This window comes from Dermacentor andersoni, chromosome 1 (assembly GCF_023375885.2).
Source record: "Dermacentor andersoni chromosome 1, qqDerAnde1_hic_scaffold, whole genome shotgun sequence".
In the NCBI taxonomy this organism is placed as follows: Eukaryota; Metazoa; Arthropoda; class Arachnida; order Ixodida; family Ixodidae; genus Dermacentor; species Dermacentor andersoni.
The window spans coordinates 145704532-145720114 of NC_092814.1; the positions used below are offsets into that span (position 1 = coordinate 145704532).

Sequence of the window (15583 nt, forward strand, 5' to 3'; positions counted from 1 at the left end):
GTAAGAGGTCCCCAAAGTAAAAATAAACAGATCTTAGAAAAGCCCGTCTCAAATCAAGCATGCCCAAGCGCGAAATTTAAACACCACACTTTTATCAAAAGAACTTATGCAGGTTGGTTGATACTTGCGTTACAATGGCTTCCCCAGATATATTTATCAGTGCTATGAATTCTAAGTTCCATAGATGTGTCGACCAAATCAGTTCGAGTTACGTTAGGTCCTTTCCCACCCCAGCTAGAACACTGCGTGATAACAACAAAATATAGCCCGGCACTGGTGCACACCGCAAAGGTGATGCTACGACAGTCAATAAAGAACGTTTAAAATGCCAGTCTAATGTTGTAGCAAGAATAGCAGACGAATATCGCACGTAATTCCGCGCAATGGGGCGACTGACGCAGCAGACAGATACTGAGGGTGTTGGCCACTAGGGCAAGGCTGTGCGCTTTTAGGTACTTCAGTTACAAACAGAATAGGCGTACAAGTGGCTCTCTCCCACCCCTATCTTCTCTAGAAATTGTTAGTCCGCTAGAATGGCTGGTACTGGCTTCCATAAATTCCACATTGTGTGTTAACGAACGACGCCATTCTGATATCTTCAAGCGAGCTAAATTCCAGAGTACCCCAAGTGCCCATCCCTGTTCGCAAAGCCCAGTGTAAGCCGTTTGTTAACGCGTCCAATGCGGCACTACTGTAAAATTACGCTTTCTATAACGTATAGGCCGCCGGCTTGCACTACTCGGGATTTACAGCGAATTTCAGGGACTTCATAAACGAGTCTGCGAAACGTTTACGCACAATGCTTGCGAGCCTGTGCAATACGTGCCCTTATTTCGATATGTTCTAACTGTCAGACACTGACTATTTGTGACGACGTGCTTGGAGTGCCTTGTTTTTCGCTGTCGAGACCCTACACTATAGGCTTACAGTGTATAGCCATGTCGTACCGAAACTATTTACGTTTTCTTTACAGGCACCGCCGTGCAGCGTTCTCTACAAGGCATGGAAACTACTTTTGAACGCTCCCACAGCCACGTTCCGGCTTTGTATCGGTTCCCGAAGTCAGGACCCTGGTCCTGGTCAGTCGCGACACTTTTGGTCGCCTCTTTTCTCGCGACACGGGCGTCTGCGACCATCGGACTGCTACAACAAGTGGAATATGCTACTAACGTCGCGCGCGCCGTCAAAATGGCGTCAGAGACACTCGGCGGGGCCGGCAGCAATGGAGTGTTCATAAAGACAATGCACGGCCGAGGCTGTCTCGATTCCGGCTGCTGTACAATAGACTGGTGAGTGCTGCTTGTACGTGCGACGATCTCGGATCTTCTCTTTTGTTTTTCCCCTCTCGCTCTTCGTCGACGTCGTCTTTGTCCGTTTTATGAGGCGCCGACACGGCCTTGCGGGGCTAAGGTTACTAATTTACTCGGCGTCTTTTTTTCTTTTTCATCAAGTTCGCATCGGAATGTCGCCGACGCGGGCGGGAGCATAATTGATAACCTCTATTATAGTGCTCGCCATGCCGAATCGTACAGGCGCGAAGCCACCCCGGTGGACATGAAACAAAACTGGCAGTCAAATTATTCATTAGGTCTTACAAAACATGAGTTGACGGATTTGCGGGAATATGTTAATAAATGCAGCTGTCTTACATGGCGCATTTTCGAAGGCAAGGACGGGAACAAGACATTGGGTCTTGCGGGAAAAACACGAGCGCGGGATTCTAGGATGACGTCTTATATCGACGTTCGGCAATTTAATAATTGCATCTAGGACCTGTAGTACACGTCATAGTGGCTCGATATCTGCGTCGTTCCGTTGCGCATCACTAGGTAGCGTGATCCAATATCGGTTGCAATGACCGCATACCAATGTGCGTGTGGATGCGAAAACGATAGTGTAACTGATATTTTGGAGTGCGTTCAAAAGGTCCTTACGTGGTCAACATTCTTCTACCGAGCCCCCGAGCCCCCTCAAATTAAGGTACCCGTCATACTTACAAACTTATTTATTTGAGACTACTACCTTACTGGCCCCGTTCAGGGCACTGAGTAGAAGAGGTACCAAGAAAAATAAACATAGTGAAAACAGATGAGCAATAAAATAAAACGGAAAGCACACTAGAACAGTGTGGAGCAAAAAAGCAAACATAATATATAGGTGACGTTTAATGATTAACGGAACAATTAGCAAACAAGGCATTGATATAGAACATTCGAGCGAAACACGGATACAAGCGTATTATCACAAGTGTAGAACAAACCAACCTACGTTTTATTGAAATATTGCCCCAACTAGCAAACAAATCATATAAGTAAAATACTTGAACAAAAACACGCTAGCAAGGTCAAGAATGGTAAAACTAAGTAAGCCAAACCCCTGACAGCTGATAATGGCATATTAAATGGAGCGTTATATCGAAGCATTCACCAAACGCTTGATAATTTCACAGGCAAGTGAGAGGGGTTAAGATAAAGAATGCATGTGAATGAGTTGTCGGAACTTTTCCTTGGTCGACGGTACTGTTCGGAAGGGCATTCCACGCGCGAATGGTACATGGAAGTGCGGAGTATCTAAAGGCGTCAGTACTGCCATATAGGCGAGTAAATCACGGCCGGTCATTAAGCCGCCGTGACGACGAAGATGCGAGTGGTAAAGTGGATGACTTGTTAGGGTGAACGTATTTGTGAAGCAGATACCGAAATGTTATGGCACGGCGACTGCTTACCGCAAGTAGTTAAATATCGAGTTCAATTTGAGGTATGCTTGATTCTAGGATGAGGTCTTGTATCGACGTTCGGCAATTTAATTATTGCATCCACGACCTGTAGTACACGTCATAGTGGCTCGATATCTGCGTCGTTCCGTTGCGCATCACTAGGTAGCGGAATTCCGAGAGCTGAAACCACTGGCCCTTTTTTTTCAAACAGATCCCTGTATATGTAGATTAAATATACCAGATCGGGGAAATAAACTCGTTTTGGGCGAACAAATATTAGAAATACCAATGTACGAATATTATACAGATCGGCGATTACGTAAATTGCGGCGAAGATATCCTAACGTTTTTGAAGCGGTACCACGGATGATCGCTATGAGATTAGCGGTATATTCCAGTGCAGAATCGCATTTTTATCTCCGACGTGCATAACAGAATCAAACCACGTTTTATAGTCCGCATCTTTGTGCGCGACCATGGCCGCGGCGCCAGTGATAGAGAACGCAGCATCCTTTGAAACGAAAATAAGCTCCTTCGGAAGACCCAAATTCAAGTACCATATATAGACTCATGTATATAAGGGTCGTTTTTTTTTTCACAATTTTGACGAGGTGCGGCCCTTAGACAGGACCGAACCTTTTGATCAATATGGCACCGGCGCAGCCGGTGACTACTGCACGCCCCAGATCCCCAGATGTACCATTGCATCAGGTGTTAACCCGCAGCTCTCGCCATCTGGTAGCGGCATGCGCAAGTACGCAGCGCGCTAAAATTCGCAGATGCCCGCGCGCCGCATCGGGGCGCCAAACGCGATTGATTCTCCGATAGAACTTTTTTTTTTCAAAATTTTGGATTGCCGAGTCGCGGGTGCACCCTTACGCGGGCGCGGCTCTTACACGAGTCTATACGGTATGTGGTTTGTCGCGATGACAACGCTCTTCGGGTCAGCTATGCGGTCTTTGCTTACACGAACTATACCACCAAGCGGAATTTTTTCACTAACTTTTCGCCATGCCGCCGGTGTTAAGCGATTTTCTACGCAGTAAAAAATAAACTATCCAGCTGGTAATCGTCTGCCGTTTCCATTCAAGTAAAGCGCCATAAATCTTCTTGCTGGTGTCGATGCGGCCTCCCTAATCATCCGCCTTTGACTAAAATCCCCCGCTTTCGCCGTTGAATTGAAACGTGCCGTGCGTACCCCTTAAGCGAGCAACGAAAGGTTTACGTTATGCTTTTTCGCCGTTCCGTTTTGCAGTAAAACACGGACCCCGCAAAGCAGGAGCTACAGCGGACGCAGCTTTGTTCCCACCACCATTTGTGTTCTTGCACTTGCGCAAACCTATAGATACGACCGCAATGACCTCAGCTGACCGAGTGAGACATCTGCGAATAAAAGGGCGAAGGCGCACTTATGTCAATGCGCACATCCTTTAGTTCCTTCCTTCCTTCTTTTTTCTTGTTCAATTGTTTCAATCATGATGGATATAAGTGCTCCGAACCGACCATCGGCCTTATCGCTTTGCAGTTGTTTTTTGGGGAAAGTTTCTGCATAGACAATCAATTTCACTGTGCGCAGAACTTTTAGAAAGGGTCGACGTATTATGCCATACCAACTCCAGCTTTGTCGTATACAAATCCGTAATATTTTTTTTTCTTTTTTATGTTTATAGACGCTAAGAGGTTGGGTGGCGCAATGTTTCCATTCGCAACATTATTCGAACGATGACCTCTCATGGCGGTGTTTTGTGCGGCGCAAGAATGATTTTAGGAACCCTATCATTTAGAGCCTGGTTAAGCGTATACTTAAGTTTTTTGTTGATTATTAACTCTTTCAGTGCAACTGACGTGCCGTTACGTTCTCCACTCACTCCAGTCGGATGTGCGGGAGTTGGCCAATTCTGAGGTAGTTCCAGCATGTCTTGTATCTCTCTGGGGGTTTGCTCAGTCTGGGTTTTCATTAGCGCAACGAGGGACGCGCCCCTTGGTGGTCGTGGTTTCGCCCATCAGAGGGGTGGCTCACGAACTTTGTACACGGCTTCCACGGCGGTTCTCCACACAAATATTCGCGCCGTAGCTCAAGGACCACTCTTGCGTGTTTCTGCGATCTGTTCGTACGTCTGTCACAGTTTATTTTTAACCTGGCATGGCCGCGCTATCGCAGGAGCATGCGCGTCAGAACGAAGCTAGGTAGGAGATAAAAATAAAAAGGCGCAGTTTCACTCGAAAGGTGAAGCATCGATTGCAATAGTAAATTAGACAGCTATACGAAGTAAGGATAGTAGTTGTATCAGTCGTATGAACTTGTGAGCATTCGCTTACTAACTAATGTAACAAGCATGGTGTCACGCGCACCGAGGCAAACATTTCACTCGATGACCGCGGGCACTCACTGTAAAAACGATGGCGTGAGGAAGAGCGGCAGCAGCAGCGAGCGAATTGCTTTTTGTGCTGCCTCTCGCATCAAGGCTAAGTGGCGCGAACACAGTGCAAACGAAGCCATCGGCACTCGACACGCCTAGACTGCACGCACCACAGATAGCGTTCAAGATAGGGCCCAGGCAGACGCGCTCAGCCGCGCCATACCCAGCCGCCGCCGAAGTAGAACGCCCCTCCCCATACCTTGCGCGCGATGGAAGACTACGCTCTTTCTCCCCGCCTTCCTCCCTTGCGCATGCGAAATCAAGCCGCCATCTTCGGCTCACACTCGCACACTTCGACTAGGACCCACAGCACGCGGCCTCGATGTTATCGCACTTGGACTTTACCGATGCCGACGGCGACAGTGGAAATGCGCCTGGAGTGTTCCTATATCGCAACAAAAACGAAGGTAGGAATGTGTGGACCATACTAAGAGTGCATTATCCATGTCGTTTTTACCTTTCCCTTCTGAATAACCAAAATAAACCATTGTTCATATTATCCGAGAAAAAAAAACCGGCAAAGAAAGGGTTAACATCACCAGTATGGAAAGTTCCGCTACTATAGAATCCACGGTCCAAAATCGTATAGCTAGCTAGCTTCCACTGAAAAAAAACAGCTATTAAAGGGGACGACAGCGTTCCTTCAGCCCACGTTGGTTCAAGCACGGCGCGCCGTGATGGAAACGATGAATATCCGACCTGGGATCGAAACAAAGCCCTTGCGCGTTGAAGTCAAACGTTCGAACTACTCTACGCTGTAAGTTAGTTAATGACTCAGTCACTGTAGTCTCGTAATTTTTTTATTCTCCGCTGTAAAATTGCCAAGTGAAAGAGGACAGCCGACAGTCAATTTTAGTAGATTTGTGAAGCGGGAATTATAGTCTCGGCATCATCTAGGCTTCTAAATATCGCGGCAGCAATGGTAAGTTTTCATTATAAAAGCACCTCCAACAAAAAAATGCAATCAACACTACAGCGGTCACTAGCAATGAAGTGTTGTTTTGACGCGGAATTTGGCAGTGGGCATCGTTTGGTACTATTTATAGATGCAGTACCTGCAGTATCGGATCAAATAGGAATACGTTGCATTGCAACATACTTGATATAATAGTGGCCCTATCAGCCGCCACCATTCCAACTAAACCAAGCGCCACTTTTTTCTTTCTTTTTTTCGTGGAAGGCTGCAGCGCGTGTTTCTGAGTTAGTCGCGAAGGCATGCACACACACTAATTGGCCAACAAGGCTGCATTTCTACATTTTATGAGGATACATGAGTACGTATGGTCCGAAGAGCCCTGAATTTGAGAACTGATTAATTTGTCCTAATGCGCCTTTTGTGATTTTAATAAAACGCGCTTTCTACTGTGCAGCCTAATGACAAACTTTTTGATGTTATTAATATCGGGATGTGAAAATTTTTTGATGATAATGGCGAGAAGATTGTACCTAATTCTCAATCTGCTAAAAAATATTTGATTCGATTTACTCTTGGGACTATTCAATTTGTATTAGATTCGATTTGTTTCTGGCACTATTCGATTGACATTCTATTCGGTCTGAAAAACTGCTATTTGCGCACGTCTGGTTAGCCACATCTGAGCCAATTTTCACTTTCGGTACGCGATGAACAGTATACCATACCAGCCTTAACCGCACCTTTTTTTTTTTCTTTCGTGGCTAAAGAGTTGCCGAGCTTAGTGGTCGATGCTATTGATTTAACTTCGCCAGAAGCTAAATTTTCTAGTTTCATGGCTGTAGTTCAGTGTGTTAACGCAGGCATTGAGCTCGCTGTTTGAACTGCCTCAGGAAATAAAGCTACGAGCACTGTTTAATCGCAGTCTGCTATGGAGGTGCCTTGATTGCTCTGATTTTCAGTGGCACCTTTATGTTCGTGTGACCCGGCTTCCTTGCTGCAATGCTTAATAAAGTCGTTACGGTGCTAACACATGCACCCACAAAGTAACAAGTAACAAGGTGTCTCGTCCTTGTTACTTTGTGGGTGCATGTACTAGCGCTGTAACAATTTTCACATCAAGTATGCACCAACTCGCCCAGAAAGAAGTTTTAACGAATACTAAAGTCGACCGTGAACATTTGCACCACCATCAATTTGAAGCGCATCGATTATTGCCCTTAGCAGCTATACAGCAGCTTGACGACAGCTGCTGAGCTCTAAGAAACAGCAAATGCGAAAGACAAAGAATATCACTTAAACGAAATATCAGGACTGCAGTAAATCGTATGTGGTGATTTAGTTAAGTTTCTACGTCGGCTGACTGCTTTTCTCAGTGAGGAAGAACCGCGATATTTATGATTATGATAAGCACAGCTTCGTTTTGCTGCCCGTGCTTGTTTCGTTCGCGTTCCCTTTGCTCGCTTTAGTATGCTGCTTGAGTTTTACTTTATCCAAACCCAATGAAAACCTGCCTCCTTTACTTCTCGTTTTATTCAGAGGCGTTTCTGTTTTATTTATTTATTCTAAAATTGCAGGTTTCTTTCTTTGAGCAGCGGAATACGCCATAGTGACGCACACGCTTTAACTCTATCCTGGATATCTTAATAATCGCGACAAAATTCTGGGAGCGCGATCGTGGCAATGAGAGAGTGGTCAAGCGTCGTTTATTCCTAGTTGTGCGCGCTGAAATAACAAAATATTGCTCGCTACGCTTCTTCTCCGTTTTACTTTCGCGATTAAATCTATGTGTACCTTAACGTAATTAATACAACCATACTAAGATAATTATTTACTCATCAACAAGTATGGATGCTAAACCGAGACGTGCTAGCTACATAATTTTGGACACTCTACTGACAGCCACAAAAAAGTTAGCAAATAGCAACCTTCACCAATGTATACCAACCTAATCAACTGATAGCTCCATAACAGCGAAGGATCGACATTTTGGCGAGTTAGTACTGGTTGAACACCTTGAAGGGGCAGCGCAATATGACGAAGACAGAAGGCAAGAACGCGCAGGACAGCGCTGAACTTACAGATAAGTAACTTTGCCTTCTGTCTTCGTCATCTGGCGCTGCCCCTTCAAGATGTTCAACAATAACAGCGAAGCTGTGTATGTGACTTCTCGCTCTCTTCGGAAGTACTAAGCGTCTGTTTGTTGGCGGTTCTTATGATGACCCATCGCCGACGACCTGGTCATATATAACGGCCGCATCGGGGCTCCCAGGCAGGTGAAGTTGCTGGACCACGCCATGTCTTCACCACCGCAACTGTACAAACTACTAGCTGACCCCCAACGAGGAGACTGTAAAATGCGACACGAGTAACAAAAATTCCTGAATATTGGTTTACAAAAGCCGCGCATATAAGGTGTCTGCTCGAATGAGATACACGCAAGGTAATTTTTGTATTATAGTCGTTTATATTACGTTTCAAAGCCAAATTCGGGGCTCCGACACACGTTGCGTGGCCATTACATTTGATTATCGACCGCGCCGTCGCACGCCGGCCTTCACCGCCACACTGAAACCATTGCGTAACTCTCCTTAACAGCTTCACTGTGAAATTTGCGTGCTGGGCTTGCGTCACGCGACGCCTGAACGGATGCGATGGTGAGAGCGTAGCAATGCGTTAAATGTCGCAGGTCGCAACGGCTCCGAATGAACTCCAACTGTCCCACATGGGGCTGGCTCAAGTGGAGCTCCGACGGCCCGCTGATCGTAAGCCACCGTCCGCTGTTCCGGGGCTGCCTGGAGTGCGAGAACGCCGAGCCGGGATGCGTGGCCCACGTGTCCCGCTGCAGCGGTCGCCTCGACCAGCAGTGGCGGCTCAAGTTCGCCTCCAACTGGACCACGGCGTTCGGCGAGCCGGCGTTCGCCATCGCGAGCTTCGACTCTCCAGACCGCTGCCTCACGCTCGTCAACGGCGGCGGCGACGGCGACTTCTACGCGCTCCAAGAGTGCGCCACGCCTCGGCCTTCGGAATGGCAGAGCTTTTACGTGGTGCGAAACCCCCTCGAGCGCTGACGATTGCACTCGCAAGCACGTGTTACGCACTACAGTGCCGACTGCAAATAAAGTCATCACATCTCCCCCTGCGCCAAAAACGATCGAATGCGCAGCCGAAATAGATTCTCATTCGAAATCCTCACCGCGTTCGCACGCGCACGCGTCGCCGCAGTGTATTTGCTGTCCACACTCGTGTGTCTTTGAAACGGCCTGCCTCGGCAGCGATCTTTTTTTCGGCACAATAAATGCTGTTTGTATTGGCTAGAGTTTCGAGATTATTTCCTGCGGAGAGTTCAAAAGCGCGACCGACTTTTTGCTTCTACTATAGCGCGCTCCTATGCCTGGTTAAGTGGACAAATGATCTCAAGATATTCAACATTTGTGCTTTCGACTTCGTGCATTAATATGCAATGCGTAATGGCAGGAACTGGGGCAGCCACACAGACGCAATGACAGAATGGGTGCTATGCTTTAAGTCTAGTATGCACCTACAAATTTGCGCACAGAAATCAATGTACATTACGGTCCACTGTTAAAGGAGCACTTAAATAGTAATAAGCACAATACTGCAGGAACATTTCTTAAGCTTTATGAGTCAATATGGTTAGGCAGATATCTATACGTAAAACATTCCAGGCATTCGTGCCATGTCACTGCTGTAAAAGAGTGTACCACATTGTACATTATGCAAAGACAGACCCCCTCGGTTATAAACAGAACTTCCCGTCTGAAGTGTTCGCATGCGTAATGAGGATGTGCATTTGGTTCCCACCTGTGCTACAGGATAGGACCACTTGACTGAGCTGCTCGTTTGGATTAGTACCGGGCAGTATTAGTAGCAGAGTGGCGAAGTGGCAACCCTGGAGCTGAATGTATTCCGGAATCATTCCACATTTTTAAACAGCCGGGATGGAATGATACTTGAATTATGGTACTAGTAGGACGGGTAGAATTACGATTCCTCGCATTACCTACTAAGGAGGAAGTCGCCAGCCGTATGTACAAATATGGTAGCGATCAGTGATATGTACCCCTCATCTAGTGGTGAATAGTAGTGAACAGCAGAGATCAGCACTGGTCTCTACTAGATCAGTGCTGATCAGTGGTATGTGCTTAATAAATCGTTGTCATAACCGCCTTGGTTTCAAACTCGTGCACCCTTCCTGCAACTGGACACAAGATGGTGAGTAGGCTGGTGAAAGAGGAATTCGCATTGTTATAGTGTCAGTACTTCGTGAAACCTTGTTTTCTTTTTCTATTCCAGCACCATAGCAAAACATACACACGTAAATTATCTGTTATCACCATACATTTTTTTCTTACATGTGCCTTATAAGAATTGCGGCATCTATATAAATGAGTGAACCCTTCTTGTTGCCCCATCACTAAATGACATCTGTTCGGCAACAATGTCGGTTGCATAAAATACATAAAGTGCCAGTTTCCGTTAGCAAAGCTGGGAGCAGTCGCAAATAGATGTGAGAGTGCGAAACATCAGCTGGAAAGCTCGGCATGGAGCACGGAGATACTGTCTTCAAGCAGTGTCATTGTTACTGCGAGGTCCTCCATGCGGCAGCTCAATGTCAGCTAAATCATACATTGATGCCATCAATACGAGCCGATGAGTGTCCAAATATTTTAGCCATCACAAAAAAATCAGTTCACTGTGTAAAATGGAATCGCCAGAAGTAACTGCTTCCAACCTTTCCACCCATTGCCACCGTCAGCCATATACCTATACCTGCACTGCCTAGTTATTTATCATCTGAATACAGCAGGTATGACCCAAGACCGAAAGAGAAAAGGTTATATTTAAAAAAAAAAAAGAGCGTGAAGACGGGACACAGGCAGCCGGAACCAGACGCAGTTAACTGCCAATCAACTGCTGAACTAATAACCATTGCTTCACTGTTTGCCCACTGATTTCATGCAAAATAAAGGGGCCGCGCAACGAGGAAAGAAAGGACCATACTGCTCCATCAAACACGTCTCTATCAACAATGTCTGGCTGAAACATGTAGAAGCTCTTTCTCGTGAAAATCTAGTGACGGATCGTTTACACACTTGTCACCCATTGTTGTTTCGAGCTGCACAAGCTTGTGTCGTTCAAAATATCAAGATAACGGTAATAACGTACATTCCCGAAGTGGCGCACATTCTAAGGAAGATAGTCGCGAAAGTTGTTGTGCAACTCGTTTTCAATGCTGCAAAGAAGCTCATTGCACAAAACTTAGAAGCGAGATGCAGAAATATATGAAATGTGAAAAAAAAAATTAAAAATAAAGCCCACCAACAAATACGCCGAATGCAAGAGTGTGGTATGGCTTATGTAATTCCGTTGTCATGCAGCCTATGCTATATAATGCAGAGATGTAGATTTATAAATGAACGTCTGCGCGAACACGCTTATTCACTAAATGACGAGCACGGAAGCCACTTAGCTCGTCATTGCAGAGATTGCAGTTGCTTACCAAAATTTGAGCTGTTCCATGTCTTAAGAATGTACAGGAAACGAAAAGAGAGATCTTGGAAGCGTATATGAGTTTACTACAAGTGTGTAAGCGCGCTGTCCCTAAACTTGCATGAGAAACAACTTCTAAATCTTAGTTTGATACTGTTGATAGGCACGTGTTTGATACAGCATTATGGTCCTTTCTTCCTCATTGTTCTGCGCTGCATCTTACATGAAAGCAGCAAACAAGCAATAAACCTACGTTTGTTAGTTCAGCGATTCGTGTCCCCCCCCTCGTTGTGTCTTACCTTCGCACTGTTCTCTTTTTTTTTTTTTTTTTGCTGCCTTTTCCAGAATGAACCATGCACCAACCAGCCCAAGTGAACACAATCCCAGAAAAAAAGAAGGAAAGGCAGGGAGGTCAACGTGACGCACGTCCAGTTTCCTACCCTATGCAAGGACAAGGCACCAGTTGACGTTGCTCGGTTGGCGTGGCTTCAGAATCTGCTATGAACCATGGTACAACTGCACCTTTTTGGAGGACTGTATTTCTTCCTCAAATGAAGACACGTTCCTTCAGCGGATCATATCCTCACTGAGAGCACTGAGAGCATCGTTAACTCTGTCGTCTCCGTTTCTTTTTTTTTTTTTTCTTTTTTTTTCTATGTCGGCACTTACCGCTAGATATCGACGACGCCGCGGCAGCGTTAGTTACTACATAAAACAACAAAAGTGAATAGTTCATCTCGAAATGCTCCTCCTACTCGCCGTGCTAAGATCTCCCCATCCTATTCTCGTAGTCGGTCACGTCCGTATGCCTCGGCGGGCATATTCCAGCGGCGTACTTTTCACCTATCGAGGAGCGCTGTTCTTGATGGAAACTTCGCAGCAGGGGGACCATTTCTGCGGCAAGCATTTCTGCGCTAATTATACGACGTTTACACCTCCGGAATTCGTGAGGCAAAAATATAATGGAAGCCACGCACGGTACCCAGCACGAAAGCCGCGGAGCAGCACCAGCGCGCTTCCCTTCTGGCCACGCCTCATTTCAGTTCAAATGAGGTTGATGTCCGCGAGAGAGCTCGTAAGAGCGGACGCCAGCTGCGGCTTCGTGAAGAAAGTTCGCCCAGAGCCCGCATTAAAACGGATGCAAAACGACAGTTCGGAATGCTCTCGGCAGGCCGCGTGGTGCGCCGTGGCGCGGCTCTTCTCCCGCGCCTCGCGGCCAAGCCCTTTTAATTGCCGCCGCCCGTAAGTCCTCGTCCCTGCGTATTTCGCAGCTTCCGCAGCGCAGCAGCCTGCGGGGGACACTCCGGACCGTTTGTCACTTTTGCTTTCTATCTGCTTATAATCTTTTTATACGCCTTTCTCGTGTGACGCTTCTTTGCTGGCAAAGTCGGTACCGAGGTATATGCGCGGAGCTAACTAGAGCTAGGTGCTCATGATACGCGCCTGCTTAACTGAAACTAATGGTGCTGGAAAACACGGAAGTGAACCAGTCATCCTTAAAGGCGACGCGCCAAATATCCGCCGAGCAAGGATCCGCCGATGTCATAGTATCGCAGTCGTGCCACGTGCATTGCATCTTTCGGGTCACCTCCCAACAAAATCAAGAGATGTCTGCTGAACACACACACACACACACACACACACACACACACACACACACACACACACACACACACACACACACACACACACACACACACACACACACACACACACACACACACACACACACACACACACACACACACACACACACACACACACACACACACACACACACACACACACACACACACACACACACACACACACACACACACACACACACACACACACACACACACACACACACACACACACACACACACACACACACACACACACACACACACACACACACACACACACACACACACACACACACACACACACACACACACACACACACACACACACACACACACACACACACACACACACACACACACACACACACACACACACACACACACACACACACACACACACACACACACACACACACACACACACACACACACACACACACACACACACACACACACACACACACACACACACACACACACACACACACACACACACACACACACACACACACACACACACACACACACACACACACACACACACACACACACACACACACACACACACACACACACACACACACACACACACACACACACACACACACACACACACACACACACACACACACACACACACACACACACACACACACACACACACACACACACACACACACACACACACACACACACACACACACACACACACACACACACACACACACACACACACACACACACACACACACACACACACACACACACACACACACACACACACACACACACACACACACACACACACACACACACACACACACACACACACACACACACACACACACACACACACACACACACACACACACACACACACACACACACACACACACACACACACACACACACACACACACACACACACACACACACACACACACACACACACACACACACACACACACACACACACACACACACACACACACACACACACACGCACGCACGCACGCACGCACGCACGCACGCACGCACGCACGCACGCACGCACGCACGCACGCACGCACGCACGCACGCACGCACGCACGCACGCACGCACGCACGCACGCACGCACGCACGCACGCACGCACGCACGCACGCACGCACGCACGCACGCACGCACGCACGCACGCACGCACGCACGCACGCACGCACGCACGCACGCACGCACGCGCGCGCGCGCGCGCGCACGCACGCACGCACGCACACACACGCACACGCACACGCACACGCACACGCACACGCACACGCACACGCACACGCACACGCACACGCACACACGCGCCCGCACGCACGCACACACGCGCGCGCGCACGCGCGCATATATATATATAGATATATATATATATATATATATATATATATATATATATATATATATATATATATTAATGCAATCGCGCACTCAACCGACAATATTCAGTGATAATGCTGCGCAATTCAAATAACATACCACATGTAATAACGCTACTTGCGTTCTACAATTATAGCTATCTGAGCTGCTTTTGAGTGGTATAACTACTACTACATTAGGATATAGCAGCTAGTTACTGTTACTGTAGTGATATACCGCAAGCTTTCTCATTGCACCTCATCGACAGCCTCGGAGTATGATGTCTATAGCGTACATCACTCGGGAATTCCTTAATCTGGGGAGCAATTACTGTGCCTCCAAGGCTTCCTTCTATGCCTCAGTTACTTCTAGCTTCATTACGCCATCGACATCACGTCCAACTTGTTTAAGAAATTAGGACATATTTACCGTTTTGTCATCAAATCCGGTCACCGTGCATTCATTTATTGCATTCCAGGTCAGTGCGGCGTCATCTGCAATAACCATGCGGACGAAATCGCCCGTTGTGCTCATGATCGTGTCCGATGTATACCTCCATTCCATTCTCAAGAGATGCTTTAAGTAGTTGGCTCAAGCTGACTCATGGAACCCAATTTCACTAATTTCGTCTACGTTCTCTCGACCTATGCCTGACTTCCGACTTCCTTCGGGTCTTCTACGACAGGAATCAACTCTCCTGTGTCGTCTATGGCTCGGCATTGCGCTTACAAATACCCATGCGTTTCGCAATGGCGTGGCAGACAGCCGTACTTGAGAAGTGTGTGGTAGTGGTGAAACCGTCAAAGCATCTCGGTGTGCGACACTCGAGGAATGTTTATAGCCCAGTGGTTGTGCGTCTAAACGTGATCAGGCACATCGCGCCCTACTTACCTTTCTAGAGTTAACTAACTTAGGTTCACGTTTGTAGCGTCGAAATTATTCTCTTCAACATTCTGTACTAGCGTGACCTTCAGTGACCGGCACTACTGTGTGTGATCTGTACTGTGTTCTACTTC

The 15583-nt window shown here is 47.1% G+C and overlaps 2 protein-coding genes across 7 annotated transcripts in view; one reads left to right on the top strand and one right to left on the bottom strand.

Annotated features, from left to right (window-relative positions):
• LOC126543373 (venom allergen 5-like) overlaps nucleotides 1–15583 on the bottom strand; it is a 368390-nt gene that overhangs the window by 310090 nt on the left and 42717 nt on the right. The window lies entirely within an intron of this gene.
• On the top strand, nucleotides 980–9364 carry LOC126545392 (uncharacterized). The gene is made up of 2 exons (XM_050193232.3): nucleotides 980–1289; nucleotides 8739–9364. The coding sequence occupies exons 1-2, from the start codon at nucleotides 1003–1005 to the stop codon at nucleotides 9118–9120; spliced, it is 669 nt and encodes a 222-aa protein (XP_050049189.2). The 5' UTR covers nucleotides 980–1002; the 3' UTR covers nucleotides 9121–9364.